This window comes from Telmatherina bonti, assembly GCF_933228915.1.
Source record: "Telmatherina bonti genome assembly, chromosome: 6".
Taxonomy (NCBI): Eukaryota; Metazoa; Chordata; class Actinopteri; order Atheriniformes; family Telmatherinidae; genus Telmatherina; species Telmatherina bonti.
The window spans coordinates 16,882,030-16,898,672 of record NC_136624.1 but is presented as its reverse complement, the minus strand read 5'-3'; the positions used below and the strand labels follow the sequence as shown (position 1 = coordinate 16,898,672).

The 16,643-nt window shown below is 37.0% G+C and overlaps 1 protein-coding gene across 1 annotated transcript; it reads right to left on the bottom strand.

Annotated features, from left to right (window-relative positions):
- Positions 1-9,538: 9,538 nt before the first annotated feature.
- abraa (actin binding Rho activating protein a) lies at positions 9,539-15,229 on the bottom strand. Its single transcript, XM_079242313.1, has 2 exons — positions 14,315-15,229; positions 9,539-11,626 (listed from the first exon to the last, which is right to left on the bottom strand). Exons 1-2 carry the CDS (start codon positions 14,939-14,941, stop codon positions 11,189-11,191), a joined length of 1,065 nt encoding a protein of 354 aa, XP_079098439.1. The 5' UTR covers positions 14,942-15,229; the 3' UTR covers positions 9,539-11,188.
- Positions 15,230-16,643: the final 1,414 nt, after the last annotated feature.

Below are 16,643 nucleotides of genomic sequence, written 5' to 3'. Positions count from 1 at the left end.
AGGATGCGTCCATAACATTCTAATCAAAGCTAATGGCTTGGTCTAAACATGGAAAAGATTTTGCATTAGTGTTTAAGTGCTACACTCCTTCTCTGGTCAACACTGCGGACTGCCTGCTGGCTCACTCATGATAAGCATGACAATTAATCATTTGTAGATGCAGCTCTGGTGACTTGAATACTGACCACTAAAAATGTGTAAAAAAGCAAACATAATGACATTTGCCACACTGACTGTCACAATTCACATTCACCATGTAGGTCCTTACATTGCAGTAGGGTCGATGTCAGTGTTTCACACACTGAACCACTGCAGACTGAAGAAGTCATTGCCCAGATGTGGAGGCATGGTTTTACTTCCACAAGTTCTGGTGGCTAATTGAAACAGGTTCAAAGAGCAATTATCCTCTTTTCCATTTTGTTTAAAAGTGGAAAAAGTGCCTCCACACAAAGAACCCACTCAAATTGACTGTCCTGAAACTCTATGTTTGCAGGCAGCCAATCTAGCTTTTAGTCCTGGCCTGTGGTCCTTTGCAGGATATAATCCCCTCTGGTGACATAAAGCAGTTCACCCTGAAAATTGCACCACATCTACAATGGCGGTGAAAAATGAAACATTTCCAGCTTTAAAGCCAGGGTTAGGTTTGACCCTTCTGAGCTACTGTGGTAAAATGGCAAAGAGGGAAAACAGGGGCACATTTGGCTCATTATTATGAATCCCATTTTGTGGGAATTTAAATAAACAAAACCATAAAAAGAAGTCATGTTTATCATATTACTTGCTCGTCAACCGAACACTGATGTGAAATGATATGAAATGAAACTTTAAAGTTGTCTTGAAACCATGCTTTTCAAGTTTAGCTAGTGAAATACATCTGATTTTATGCCACCCAGAGCACACTGGTGCTCAAACAAATATATGAAGTCTGTGTCTGTTTTTGTAGATGAGCAACCTAAAAGTAAATTCCCTTTGAAGTCCATGTCATTTTCCTCAGAAGCACATGGGTTTTACTCATTAGAAAGAGACTTTGTGTCCATTTCTTTTAGAGTGACAGTGTATAAGTCTCTAGACATAAATCATGTTTTATACTGGGGAAAAGGAAGGAGGAGTGGGAGGATGAAAGGTAGACGCACCTCCTCCGTGGCTCTTATGAAACAGTGGTTGGTGGGTCCCAAAAGCAACACTTTTCCTCTAGTCTGCTGTGATGCAACAGCAAGGGTTTTCAAACTTTCTTCTTTCTCCTCTTCACACACACACACACACACACACACACACACACACACACACAGACACACACACCTGTACTCTCCTTGCTACATCAGCCTCCTAAAAGTGTTCCCCACATGCCATCTGGTAGATCCTCTCATCTGAAACATCCCACATTAACGTGAGCGAACACATCCTCAGTTTGGGTGACCCCTGGTGAGAATCAAAGTGCCATCATGTTTCATAACTTTATGTCTGTTAGCACCATGTCTTGTAAATGTGTCTCTTACCTTAATGTGTGAGCTCATGTGTCAGTCATGTACTGCTAGTCTTTTACTGGTGTCAACACATATTTAAGCTCTAACACTGAAATGTCTATGGAGACACTTCTAATGATACAAAGCCATAATATCTTTAACATTAACAGCCTTAAATTGTCAATTCTGAATCGTTTGAGCCTCCAAACTTCCCATTTCCTTTTCAGCCCCTGCATATACTTTGGGAAGGTGACGTTTTGGTTTTTGGGAGACGATGTGAAAGTTTTACAGGCCTTCTCAAGTTGTCAGGGACATTCAATATGGGCAACTTCTGGAAGCAATGTTGAAGGCATTTTTTTTACTTTTTTTTGTCTATAAAGAGCATTTATCCAGGGAAGAATAATTGCCAAGTATGTGTTTGCTTTTTGATCTTCACCTTAATTTTGGGTTAAACCCCTTTCCTCAAATTTTCTACAGTCAGACATTAAAAATCTTCACCAGAGAAAATAACTAGCTGCCCTAGAGCAAAATAAGGTTTCCGTTCGCAAATATAATCTTTTTTTTTCCTTTTTATTTGTCGATTTGCATCAACAAAAGCACTTAAAGCCTGTCTGCATTGCTTTTCGTTTGTTGTTCATGTTTCACCACCTTGAAGACCTGAATCTTACCAGAAAAGTGAGAAAATGTGACTTTAGTTTTGTTCACTGCACTCATTTAGATGAAAAAAGGGAATGTATATTTGTGGACTCTTTGGAAAACTGCTGCGTTGTCAAGTAAATGCACAATTTGGTGTATTGTTATTCTATTTCATCTGTCAATAAAATAGTTTAACTCCATCATATGATGTCTTCATTATTGTTTCTATGCATCTAACAGTTGAATTTGGGGTGGTGCATCAGTAAAAGCACTTTCTGTGCATTTGTTGGTGAAATTTATTGTTTAATGGGGAGAAAAAACAGTTCCCTTTTATCCTCATCCAAGCAAACAGGATAAAATATAAGGACTTTCCAAAAGCAGTCATCTCAGTCAGTGTCAGAACTAGATTTCCATACATGAAACTTTATCAGGGAGATTACCCAGAAAAGAAAGGACTGCATTCCTCTCTCCAACACACACTCACATGTACCGCTGTGAATGTTAAGTTGGGTGTGTATGCAGTAAATGAAGCCTGATGTCTGATCACAAAGGCTTTGCAAGGCTTGTTCTATGATAGTTGCTGTCAAGATGTTGACATCAGGGCTAAGGTCAGTCTCAACCATAAATGTGTCCTTTTTTACGAATAAGTCAACAATTTCCCCTTTCTCTTCCTTCTTTTTGTATCTTCCTATACAAGATAAGACTACATACAAGATATATTTCTCAACATTTTCATACTGTAGCTTACTTTAAAATCAACTACTGATAGTACTTGCCTATAGCTTAAATTTCAATCGATCATGTAGCTCTTGCTTTGTCATTACCAAATAACACAGATACTCTTTGGACATTATTTATAGTGGATTTATCTCAAATATAACTTCTTTAATCAAAACTGGGTTTTAAACTCCATAAAAACAAAATATTACGTGGTTTTCCCAACATTACCTTATGCTCTCCAGTGCGTCTGGAGCTACATTGGCACTCCTTTGTCCCTTCATGCTAACAGGTTTACAGCCTCACATCCCAGTTGAACTTGCAAATCTCTTCTAGAAATGTTCAACCAATTACTAATATTTTTACACAATAACTAATAAGGGAGCTACTTTGGAATTGATTTCAAACTGGTGTAGGGACATTGGTGATTGTGTCTGGGAAGACAGTTTTGCGCTTCAGAGGTTTTTGTAGGCTTTGCAGCATTATATTATGTGTTTTTTTCTAGTTTCAGTCTATGCTTTTCTAACATTAATTGAAAACAGATTTTTTTTCAGGATCCCTTGGTGTCACATATTTAACATTAAAGCCCCAATACTGAACTTTGGCAGATTGTAGCGCTTGTATGAAAGCTAATTCAACATTTATTTGCATCTTGTCTTTTATTTAAGCTCTCTCCAATCTGTAAAAGTTAGTCCAATGTTTATTCTTGTTTTATCTCTTGCTCTGTCACTCTCTCATTTCTCCCCCCTGGTTTTCTTTGATAATGTCCTGTTGGATTTCTTTGCTGAATCAGCCACGGTGCATTTTCAAAATGGCTAATGTGTTGATGTGGAGCTGCTGGAATGTGGCAGGATGCTATGAAACAAAATGCTGGCATAAAATACCGCTCCAGGATTTCCTCAGCCTCAGAACACTGATGCAACATCTCCAGGAATGCACATAATAAATGTCTGTGCGCTATCAGACAAAACCAGATGCACAATGTTTTAACGTCAGAACGGTATGTTATGGTACATAGGCAAGTCCTTTGCACCAGGTTGGTATATGGGATCAATTCTGTTGTATTTTCAGACCAATCCTAATTACTTGTCTAAACTAACCAACAAGTCTTCAAACATCAAATCAAACCAAAGCTTCATATATGAAAGTGAAAGTACATGCCAAGTAAAATTAATGTGTAATTCCATGGAATCAAACTAGATGGTAGATAGTTGTCATGAAGATAATAAAATATTCTCATGATTCAATGTTTAGGCATTATCATCAACCTTCTTCAATGTCATTCCCATATGCATCCCTCTGGCCTGATCTAAGATGTGTATGCCTCCTATCTAACTTATTAAACCACAAATGAACCAAACATTCTCTGGTACTTGGCTTGTAGTCTGCTGTTTGCTGCTGTTGTTGGGTACTAATAAAACTGGAGACCTTACACACATCTGAGATGTAAAAGGTTCTGATTAAAGAGCAGCATTTTGTGCATTTTCTCTATCAATGAAATGCTCTGCCATGCTGGCTGCAACACAATCTCAAAGCATGATCAATCCATCCTGATGCTCAGACACTGGTGAGGTGTTAGTTTTCTGAAATTCTGCATGCTTTTTCTGATAAATTCCCTCTTGTTCATTTCTTCTCAAAGATGATCTTTCACTTCCGCGGGACTTGTTTCCAGACCAAACCATGGTGTTCTAATACCGAAGGCAAAGTTTTCTTCTGATAACTGTTCATATTTGTGTAAGAATAAAAGTACAACTACACTTTCTGCAAAACTTTCCAGGGGGTCTTTTGCAATCTAAACTGAAGCTTTCTCAGAAACTTTTCCACGTTTTCAAAATCTCAGATTAAGCCCCAAAATGTAACAATATACACTGAATGTATTTAAAACTTTGAGAATTGAAATCAATACCACAAAGCAACATTAAAACTGTTTGTTGGAGCACAGTTTTTCAGATTTGGGGCCTTTTATCACTCAAAAATTAGCATAATCCTAATTTTTTTTATATTTAGATTTAAACCATTCAAAACAAAAAAACAAAAAAAATCTTCAAATATATGAGGTTTCTTAATGTTGGTAAAATAATTTTTAGTTTCTCAGGCACTTAGAACATCAGTTCTTTTGCGGAGTGATGTATGCCACTGTTTTTTCCCTCCCTTCGTTTTTCTTCTGAACCACTTTGTCGCTTTCCTCCTCTGTCTTCATGGCAGATGTCTGGACTCCCTGGTGACCTAACCGATCAGCTTGTATTAAGGTCTTCCTCTCTCACACACGCACGCACACACACATACACACACACACACACACACACATGTTGTAATCCCCCAAGGCACACACACACAAATACGTTCATGAAAAACTTGCATGGACATTTACAGACTCACAGACAGAAAACACGCTGCATCTCACATTCACACATACGGTGTGTGAGAGTACAAGTGTGACTTGGATGGAAAGATAAATTCACAAGCAACAGGAGGGCCAAAGCAAATGAAGACACAAATTATTTCATTAGAGGTTTCATTGATGACTGTATGTTGAAGTGTTCTGGAGTTATAGCTCATTGAAGTTGGAATTGGGAGCGCATGAACATAAAGCACTCATAGAATAATCATTTTGGCTGCTATTGTCACCAAATTTTAACTGGTCATAGGAAAGGCTTCATGCTACAGCTAAATTTGATTTCCCAGTCCACATCTCCATCTCTCCATGAGCAGCATGTTGACAAAATAGTAGAGAAATTCAGACAAGGAAAAAAAAACTGAAATTTCCTTGTGTTCCAACTTCAATAACTTTATGCTGGTTACAGTTACAATACTACAACACCTGCCAGCAGCCAGCAGCCTCTGGAGCAAGACCTCCTCTTGTTAATTATCTACTGCAATATTGAATTTCCCTTTGTGGATTAATAAAGTATTTTTCATTTTATTTAATTTCATTTCATTTCATACAGATCAGAGCACAGTGGTGCCTTTTACAGCAACTTACATGACGTTTTATGTTATAAAGATTCTGCATGTTTTTATAAACATGCAGTTTTAAAAAAACAATTTTTTTAAATTTTTATTTTTAATTTTATAAACTTTCAGTATAGATTTCTTTCAAGCCTTGTCCACATCTGTATAATTTGTTTGCTCACTTAGGTTTTTTCCATCAGCTGTGATCAGATAAGTTATTTATATATTTTCCTTTTTAAAACAGAGATGATTAAAACGAAGTCCATGTTTTACTTTTGTTGAATATTTGTTTAGTGTTTGGGTTGGTACCGTTGTCATTACTTGTTCCACCTGATGATTTCATCATCCATCAGCTATGGTTCTACCCGGCTCACTTGCGGCTCATTCAGATGCGCAGATAATTTTTTTACATTATTTTCTTTAACGAGTTCATGAATGAGCCATACTTTAACACACCTGAAATATAAAGTTCATTAATCTGAATCAGTTGTTTCAGTTTTCAGTTTATATCAATAGAAAAATTAAACAATTAATTATTTTTTCAAGCTGAAATTAATTGTCTTTAGCTCTTTTTCTCTGAAGAACATAAATCAAAACACATTTTTAATGACCACATACTGTACACCCACCCTACGCATTCATATTACATACAGGGTGTTTGGGTCCACTGGACCCAGGGATAATAAAGTGTAGAAAGTATAGGTCCTGCATACCTTCACTCTGTCTGTTCACACATTTTACCCTCTTTCTTGCGGGAATCAAAATTTTTTTCTCTCATACCCTATCCCACCTGCAAATTAGGGGCTTGACACTATAAATGAAGGCTTTGCCAGGGTAATAGCTTATCACAACTGATCAAGATGGCCAAAAGATTATCTGCTGAGAGAGCCTTTCAAATAATTTGGGAAGAGAGAGAAGCTTCTGAAGATGATGTTGAGGAAGAGGTTTCAGAATTTGAAGATCATTCAGAGTCTGACAGTGACTTTGAAGAAGAAGATGAGATTGAGCACCAATTACAATCAAAACGAAGACGACCAGCCAATCAGCACCCAGCTCCATTACCAGCCCGCCAGCACCCAGCTCCAGGACCAGCCCGTCAGCAACCAGCTCTGGGACCAGAGGTCCACCAGATTGCCAGTGAAGCAATATGGATGTCCAAAAATGGTGAAACATCTTGCCCAAGAAATGAGCCACCTCACAGAGCTGCTAATGTGATAAAGATGCAACCAGGGTCAACACGGCTGGCAGTTACTCATGTGCATGACATCAAGTCTTCATTTGAGCATTTTATCCCAGATTCAATGCAGAAAATTATTCTAGATTACACAAATCTTGAATAAAGGCATATTTTTGTAGAAAGGTGGAAGGAGATGGGCCAAACTGATTTGCAAGCCTACTCTGGGGTTCTTATTCTTGCTGGAGTTTTCAAGTCTAAAGGGGAATCCACAGAATCCCTGTGGGATGCAGACTGAGACGATAGACCAGCTCGACAGCAAAGTGACAAGTTAGCTGCCATAAGGACAGTGTGGGATAAGTGGGTGCACCACCTCCCCTTGTCTTACAACCCTGGGCCTAATATCACCATTGATAAGCAGCTGATGCCATTTAGAGGCCTCTGCCCTTTTAGGCAGAAAATACCATCTAAACCTGCAAAGTAAGGTATAAAGTTCTGGGCTGCCTGTGATGCCACTTCCTCATATGTTTAGAACTTACAGGTCTACACAGGGAAACCTGATGGAGGAGTCCCTGAGAAAAATCAAGGGATGAGAGTTGTCCAGGACCTGACTCAGGGACAGTGGACACATCACGTGTGACATTTTTTTTTTTTTTTTTTACCTCATACATGCTAGGACGGGAGCTCCTGAAGAGAAAACTGACCATGGAGGGAACAAGATTAATAAAATCAGTAGTTGTGATATATCTTGCTTCATTTGTAAATGTGATTTTTTCTAATTACTTCACTTGATTTTGACTGATTTTCATATTTATATAACATTTTATTTAAAAAAAAACTGAGTTGCACATTAATCCTAAATGTGTTCTATAAAAGGTAAAGGACAAATATTAACTAAGATTGCTGTTCATATGGCTTGTAATTGTGATAAAGTAAACATCTGTTGAGTATTTTTACATAAAATGGTTTGATTGCCTTGTTTTGAAAACCCAAAACTCTAGCAGGTCCACCAGACCCATGAACATTGGCTAAGTAACAAAAATACAAACACCACACAAGGGTAAAGTTGCCTCGAAAATAAGCAGGACAGAGGGTCCTGAGGACTGGAATTAAGAAACACTGGCTTACAGCATTGAGACGTTGTCATCTACATGATCTCAATTCTGCAGAACCCTGACACACTTTAATATGTTATGTTCAATATACACCGTTTTTAACATTTTAAAATTCTCAAGTGGGTATGTGAAACCATCAAAGAATGTAATTCATGTTGATTCAGAGATTGATTCATATTCTCAGTTTTCTCTTTCTCTTGATCAGATCAAATCATCGGCATATAGGAATACCGTCTTTCCCATATTATCTAAGACTGTGAGAACAGGAGTGATTAACAGTTTTAAAAGGCAACAAAGGCCTAAATGTGAGTGTGGAGGGGTACAGAGGTGGAGTTAGAGACCTATGTTTGTATCAAGAGTGAATAAAAACTTCAATTTCAATTAGTGTCAGTTTCACATTCTGTAGTTGTATTCTCAGAACATCATTACTTACCTGATAAATGTCCCATTCACTGCTGACATCATGTTGATGCTTTACATTCAAAAGATAAAAAGACTGACAGGAAATACACTCTTCAGTGGTGGTTGTCCTGAAAAAGCATGCAATACATGCAAATCTGCACAAAAATGACCGTGGATCATTCAACTTGCCATTTTCCATTAAAATGGAGGACTGGTTAGGTATAACAAGAGTCTACGTTGGTGTAGTATTTACTGAATGGAGACAATTTGGGAAAAGGGACTTCAAAACTGACATGGAGGTTGCAGCTTTCTGCTGGACAGGTAAGTTATTTTAATCTCAACAGTTAAGTTTATTTTGGCATTTTGTTAGAGGCAGGGAAGATACTCCAGCAACTACTATATCCTCCTGTTCGAGTCAGATAATTTACTGTTTAATTTACTGCTATATAAAATGGTAGAGATGTCCTTTTTTTTTTTAGTTAGCCTGAAGTGGAAAAGTTCTTTTGCCACAGTTTTCAGTCAGACCAGTGGGCCACCATGCCTTTTATTCAGCCGTATTTTTCAAGTTTTTCCTTGTCTTTTATAATTTATTTCAGCTGATTTGTCAAGGGGGTTTGGAGGTTAATGTCCTCTTGTAACATTATTTTACATAATGACATTTTGGTAATAAAATGCTTTAACAGTGAGGCGCCAGAGAGCACTACTTAGTTATTTCTATTCAATTTTTGCACCCCTAGAGGTGAGTAACTGTCACACACTGGGGCTTTAAAACTAACTCTAACCCTAACCGTTGTGGCTTAATGTGTTGTGTATTGGCTTGCGGTTCATGTGAGTTTAGTAGCCCAACACTACTCACTTGTACAAAATACTATTCATTACTAGGGGTGGGACTTTAACCCAACAACGACTGACACCCAGGGTACAAGAAGTTTATTTATTTTATTTTAATTTTTTTTTTTTGTTTGTTTTTACCCCCAAGTTGTGAAATCTATAATGCCACATAACCACCACTACACTGCTATTTATCCTGTTTTAACCCTTTAGGGTCCAACCCATTAAAGAAAATAAACAGACTGGAAGAATATTGTCTAAGATTTTTTTTGTTTAAACTAAGTCTTTATTAGGCCCTTTAACACAATGTAACAAAATTGTTAACAGTTTTTTACTGATACAAGAGTGAGCTGCTAAACTATATTTAATTGTTTTTAGCAACACCTACAATAAACCTTTATTCTTCTGACATGTTTTGATAGCACACTGACATTATGTTGATTCCTTCAGGTGTTATTGTCCTGTTCTTGTTTTCCAGTCCCAACCATCATATGACAGCTCCATGCACTGGATGTGGATATATTCTCTGTTTTAAACATCAAGTTTAGAAAAAAAGTACAGCAAAAGGACATTTAACTTTTTGTGTGTGTGTTGTTGACATGGTTGACATGAGTTGACATGAACTAACTTTTACTGGTGGGTTAGAGATCAAAAGACCCAGATTGCAAAAAAGATGCTAGATCAGCCATTGTTAGGGGGTGCCACAAAACAAAAATCTGCCAAAGTTCAGTAGTACTGTTCTGATAAACGATAACACCGTAATGCGATCATTCATATTTCAGTCTTTATTGACTCTACGTAGCCTGTGTTGACACTCTTACCACAGCAAAAACCTGCTACACCACCTTGCATATTTTTATAAATTTTATTTTTAATATTTATAGAATTGTTCTTCTATAAGAAGACACACACTTTCACTTTGAAAGAAGAAAATGTTCAAACTTTTAAGCTCCTCATCTGTTTGATTTCTTTTTCATCCCAGACGATCCTAACAATAAATGTCTTAAGTGTTCAAACACATTTCACAATACAACTTTTTCAAAACTACCTCATATTACACCTGATACACAAACATTTGCCAACAGTTAAACTCTATAATAAATATTTACCCTGTGGTGTATAGCATCGCCTTATTGCCATTTCCGCTTTTGAACCCAAACATGTGACTTCATCAAAACAAATAACAATAGTATAATAACCAATAATTTGACTGGAGAGTTCAAAGAAATTTGGTGTGATCCGGTATAAATTAAATGTTTATTTTATGAGACTGGTAAAACAAATGGTGATCAGCAAAACTACAAACCCTCTTGTCCATAAAAGTGTGAGCAAACACTTAAAGTATGTAAGACATGTGCTGTTTATCTTCAATAAGATTCAGATACAGCAAAGAAAATACTTACTAGCTAATCAAACTCTCCTTGTGCACAGCACTCTTTTAGTCTTTGTTCTCAGCTGTGTTTGCTGTTCAGCCTTGGCTAATTTATTCTGAGCTCTGCTATCAAAGATCATAAGGAAGCTAAATAGGAAAAATAACAAACATCACAAAAGTTTTGGTCTTGACGACATTGCTTTTGTATTTAAACACAATTTCTTTTGCTACCTTTGTTAGCTAATTGTACCAGAACAAAAGTCAAAATGGTTGCTTTGTTTTAAACTTACATTTTTCTTGAATGAACATTTTATTAGATTCAGTCTGAGTTTTTTTTTTTATTTGTTACTCTAGTGACATTTGGAGTAAAGCCTTATAGCATTGCTGACATTGTGGTGGATACTTCAGGTTTCTTGCATGTAGCATAGTTAGCAAGACAAGCATGGTTAGCATGCTAAAGATAGCTACCCTTCACTGCCTGATCTGTCATGTATATGAAAAGAACTAATGAGTTTTGCATCAGTCCTCAGTCCCTCAGTGTAATGATAACATCATCATCCTGTCCTTTCCACAGCATTTCCCCTTTGAAGTCCAGCATTTTGTGTTTGCGGCAGCGCAGCAGAATGCCCACCACTTTGTCTGAGATCTTCACATAACGGTCGAAGAGCCGTCCAAACGTGATGATGGTCCGGCCTTCTTTGTCTTTGAAGCCCATGTCTCTGATAATCCACACCATTTCCTCCATCTCCCTGTGGATGTGTTTCTGAGCCCGGTCACCCCTTTGAGCAGTCTTGGAGCCATCTTTAGGTCGACCATAGCCAGAGTCACCTTTGCGGAGACGCTGGGCCATGGCGAAATCATAGTCAAAGTCATCACTGAAGGGGTTGAGCTTCTGGTCCTCAATGTGTTGCTCGGACCACTGCTGCCAGCGGCTTTTGATGTCATTCATGGTGGCAATCTTGATCTGCAGATAAATAGGCAGGTTAACATGGTTAAAACCCAGAGTCATAAAATAAATTTAAAATATTTTTAATAGTCAACCAGTTGAGACCCATAAAATAGTAAATTTGGTATATTGTAAAGGAACCATACAAAAATTTTAAGTCACAACGTTGCAGTTGGCATATCTGTGTCTGTTGTGGTGACACCTCAACAGCACCTTGTTAAAGATCGACTGAGAACTGAGGTAACTGAGGTTTTTGTAATGGTTTTAGGCACAATATTTCCTCAGCAGTAAGATGCCAGTGTTTTAAACAACAAAATGTCACACTTTTTTCCTAGTTTCATATCTGTAATATTCACATTTTTAAAGCTGTAAGTCAGAACATCTTGCTCTTTGCTACAAATCTTTTCTAGATACCTTGTTTTTTTAAAGCAAGCTGTAACACCCAGACATTCGATTTTTCTTCAGTTACAGTTGGCTTCTTAGTTTTTTCTTCCCCATTCAAATATATACCCCACTCCACTGCCTATATATTAACTGTAATGACCCCATGTCTTTAAATAAACCCCAGGCCAGTTGTTGAAATACATCTCAGGCTTAGCCTTTGCTTTGCACTCAGACAAGTATACTGATTGGAACATGTCTTCTCAATAAACCAGCATGCCCAAAAGTACATTTTGCAACCGTCCAGAAATAGGTTTTAAGCAGCAGGTCAGCTGGTGCTGCTGTTGACACATACTTTTTAGTTGTTTCCTTTTTGTGCTTTCACTATCAGACTGAACAAGAAAGCAGTCATCATCAAATTTTTAGGATGAGCAAAAATTTGGAATTTTGTTCAAATATTGTTAAGGAGTCAAAACATTTCTTATATCAATCCTGGTGTCTTGTCCTCCTTTCTTTCCTTCTTCTTCCTCCTCGGTATTTTCCTCAGCTTGCCAGGCCTTCAGATCAGTGTCATTATATCTCTTTGGTATTTGCTCTATGAAAGTGAAGACTTGCCACTGCAGCTTGTCGTCCTCTGAGACTGTGTGAGTGATAATGCATCCGAGCTTAATCTGTAATTTTTTCTTTCTTATATTTCTCGGGTTTGCTCTGTGTACATGCCTATACACAGGTATATAAAAAGGGATATTTTTTTTAAAAGATTTGTGTTACTTCATTAACCTTAATTTATTTCACAATACTTTTTTGCACTAAAACTTCAATACTTTTTTAGTATATTTATAATTCAGTATAATTATAATTCATACGTCATAGTATTTGTTGATTTTGTCATCAGTGATTATGAAGTGTAAGGTGTGGAACAGGTAAATACATTACATCCATCATGTCTATAGCTGTCTGCAAAACTGATGGGTCAGTTACTTTTTGTTTAACTTTGAGGAATATTTTCATGAATGCAAATAATTTGTTTGAATTTGAATTAGGGCACTTTGGGTTGCATTTTGATTACAAGTTTGGTAGAAAAATACTTAATTATTACTATAATTTCTTTAATTAGGCCTACTGTTGATAACTTGTGAAAGTAATACATATACACACACACACACATACATATATATATATATATATATATATATATATATATATATATATATATATATATATATATATATATATATATATTATATGATAGAAAAAGAACCAAACCTGTCTTGAACAAATTTAAAAGTAACAAGTCAGCAACAGTACTGCTTTTTTATATTTTGATTATTTTGATGTTTTATATTTAAACGCAATAATCATTTCAGCATTTTATTCGCAGAAAACTAAGTTTGTTTGATATATGTAACTAAAGGAAATCAAATAAACTGCAGTTTCCCACATTTTTTTGCTGCTGTGTCTGTCCTTTCATCTCATGTTACCTCCCTGTCCTCTATCACATCACCCTGTTTTCCTCTGCAACATGTTCCCCAGTCTGACCTTCAGGTGGAACAGCCAACAAGACTGGAACTAAATTTATTGACATATATTCCATTGCGCAGCAGACCAGCATGTTTTTATGAGCTGGACTTGTTCACTGGTGACCCTTTTGACATATCAAGGGGCCCTCAGATCACTCTTTTGCCTTTTATGGGAAATATGTTATTATTGAAGTTATGCAACTGTTATCCTGCTTGGTGTCATTGAAGGAGGATTTCTTCAGGTGACATCAAAGCAACTTCTGTTGTGTGGAATACTTTAGCACTATTTTAAGGGCACTAATTCATCTTTCTTTGTTTGATCTGAAGGACATCAGAAATGTCCTAGAAAGGAAACAAAATACAAGGGACCTAGGAAAACTTATTTAAAAAAAGAAAATAAATAGCTTAGTTTAATAAATCAAACCTTCATTAATAGTTAACTGATCTCACACTGTCTCTTTCAACACAAAACTCATGGCGTCTGAAAGGAAAAATAATTAAAACTGATTAGATTTTTATTTTCTGTTACTTTAGTTACTGTGGTTGGAATAATCAAACTTCCTTTGGATTTGCTGGTAGACAGTTTTGTTGGTAACAAAATCTTTCAGTCACTTCAGGTTGGGTTCATGTTTTTACTTATTGTACAATATAAATACAAAAATACAAATTTATTAATTTATCTACATTTTTGGGGTAATTGATCCTAGTGGTAGCTGGGAGAACCTCCAACCCTGAATTGTACACGACAGGTGTTGAACAACACGTTGTGTTTAAATTTATTAAAAATTGTGGTCGATCACTTTACCTTGGGCTTGTTGGTTTGACTTTTGAGATGAACATCAGTTTGTTCTGTTTTTGATTCGCTGTTATCGCTGAGCCCACCATCCTCCCCCAGCCCACTGTCTTCTGTGTCCACACTGCTGCTCCTGGACTCAAACTTCCTGTCCTGTAGCATCAACTTCCTGTCTTGAATGAGTCCCCCTCCTTCTGCATTTTGCAATGCCCTCATCTGGCGCCTGCGTGTTGGCGACTCATTTCCCAGGAATGGCTTGTTCTCCTCAGGACCTGACTCCATCTTGTTTCGGATGGTGCTTATGAAGTTGCTGCTGCTGCACTCACTGCGTTTCGGCTGGACAGTCTTGGTCACGGAGCAGGTTCGGATTTTACTCCCACTGGTGTCACTGGAATCCGCTGCAATAACTCGTGGAGTAACGCTTAGCTTGACCATGTGGTTGGGTTCTTTTTTGTCTATCTCCTCAACAGATGAAGGCATCCAGCCACTTGGGATGGTGTCTTGCTTGTCTGTGTGTTCATTGACCCATCCCTGCCAGCTCTTTGCCAAGTTGGCCACCATAGCAGCACACTTTATCTTTCGCACAGCCCTCTTGAAAGCCTGAGGTTCCTGTGTGGTAACGGTTGTGCCACTACTCATGATGAAATGTTCTTCAAAAAAGTATTTTTTGCAATTTTGCAAAATTTTCTTGCGATTCTGATGAAATCTTGTCTGATCGAATTTAAAAAACTCTTCAAGAAAATCTTGCAGATGTTTCAGCTTCTGGTATTGTTGTGGGACTTTGGGGTGAGAAAGATCCCAAAATTTCCAAAGATAAATTAGTTAAATGAAAAAGATAATACAATATTAATTTACACAGAAAGTAATAATGAAAAACAAATGTGTTTGCTTTCTGGTTAAAATTCAAGTTAAGTTGATGTAAAAAAAAAAAAGAATATATATATATATATATATATATATATATATATATATATATATATATATATATATATATATATATATATATATAAATATATATAAAATATATTTTAGGAACAAAAAAGAAGTTTTTTTTCCTCCACAGTCTAGCTTCAATTTTAAAATCTTCGCACATTCAAACAGAACATCTCCCAATGACCGTGCACTTCAGCTTTTAAAGCCTCGAAAGATCTTCACAGAAACATCCGGAGCTTTCCAGATCATCAGTCAGTCCGTGGGTGAGCTGCTACTGTGGAGACCTTGCCTTTAATCCCCTGCTGAAGCCTCTGTGACTCCACTCTGGCCTTTAAATAGAGAACGGTCGTAAAGGAAGTGATGCCACACAATGTCCACGTGAGACAGGAAAGTCCAGTGTCAACATTCTCCTTACTAAAAAACACACGGGCGCACACACACATACACACAGTGACAGAGTGGAATTTCTTCGAGTGGGTTCCAGGAAACAGGTGTTTGGCGTTTTTAGCAACTGCGTGGTCTGTGTCCTTACTTATAAATAAGATGAATCATGAACAAACTTTTGCTCTGAGTTAGACACTATACATGGAGGGACTACGTCAATATGGATGACTTTATTGTGTGTATACATAGAGATGTTTTCATACAACACATTTTCAGTGCATGATGGGGTATGTGTAGATCATTTCAATGTGCTTCGAGGATGAATTCCTAAAGTGTGCGTCACATACAAAGAAAGCAGCAGGAATGCCGACATGTCTGTGCATGTGTGGCAGGAGCTATTTCAATTGATGTTATTTCAGTGAGAATGCTGATAATGGTTTTTAAAAAATTTTGGAATGCCATTCAAAATGCAGTCAGAAAAAGGGAAAAAAAAAGAGTAAAATTTCATTATTCTTTGGTGTGACTACCTTTTGATTTATAGCATGTAATAAATTAGTTGAGAACACATGAAGTAACCCCTAACTACAAGCTGAAAATAAAGTACAGAAGTCAAGTTTGGAATGTCTTAAAAACAGTCCCCAAAGCAGAATCTGACAGTCATGGACTATAAGGTTTGTTAATATTTACTGTCGACATCTTTCGTCCTGAGTCATGTTCCCTATAAGTTGAGGACATGCCTTGGTGAGCGGCTGGCAATCTGTTGCAGAAACCTGTTTTTCTTGTTGCTGAATGAAATAGTTTAGTTATAGTCACACTGATAAATGCAGGCAGAAACAATCAAATATTATTGCATGACACAGCTGGGTTGCACCACATCCACACACAGTAAGATTAACCTGTTTAAACATTTAACATCAGTAAAATGACCCTAAATACACCTTTCATAGCTTGATATATGATGACCTTTACTAAAATGGTCTAAAAGACCTAAAGATGAAAAAAAGACATTTATAATGCTCACTTT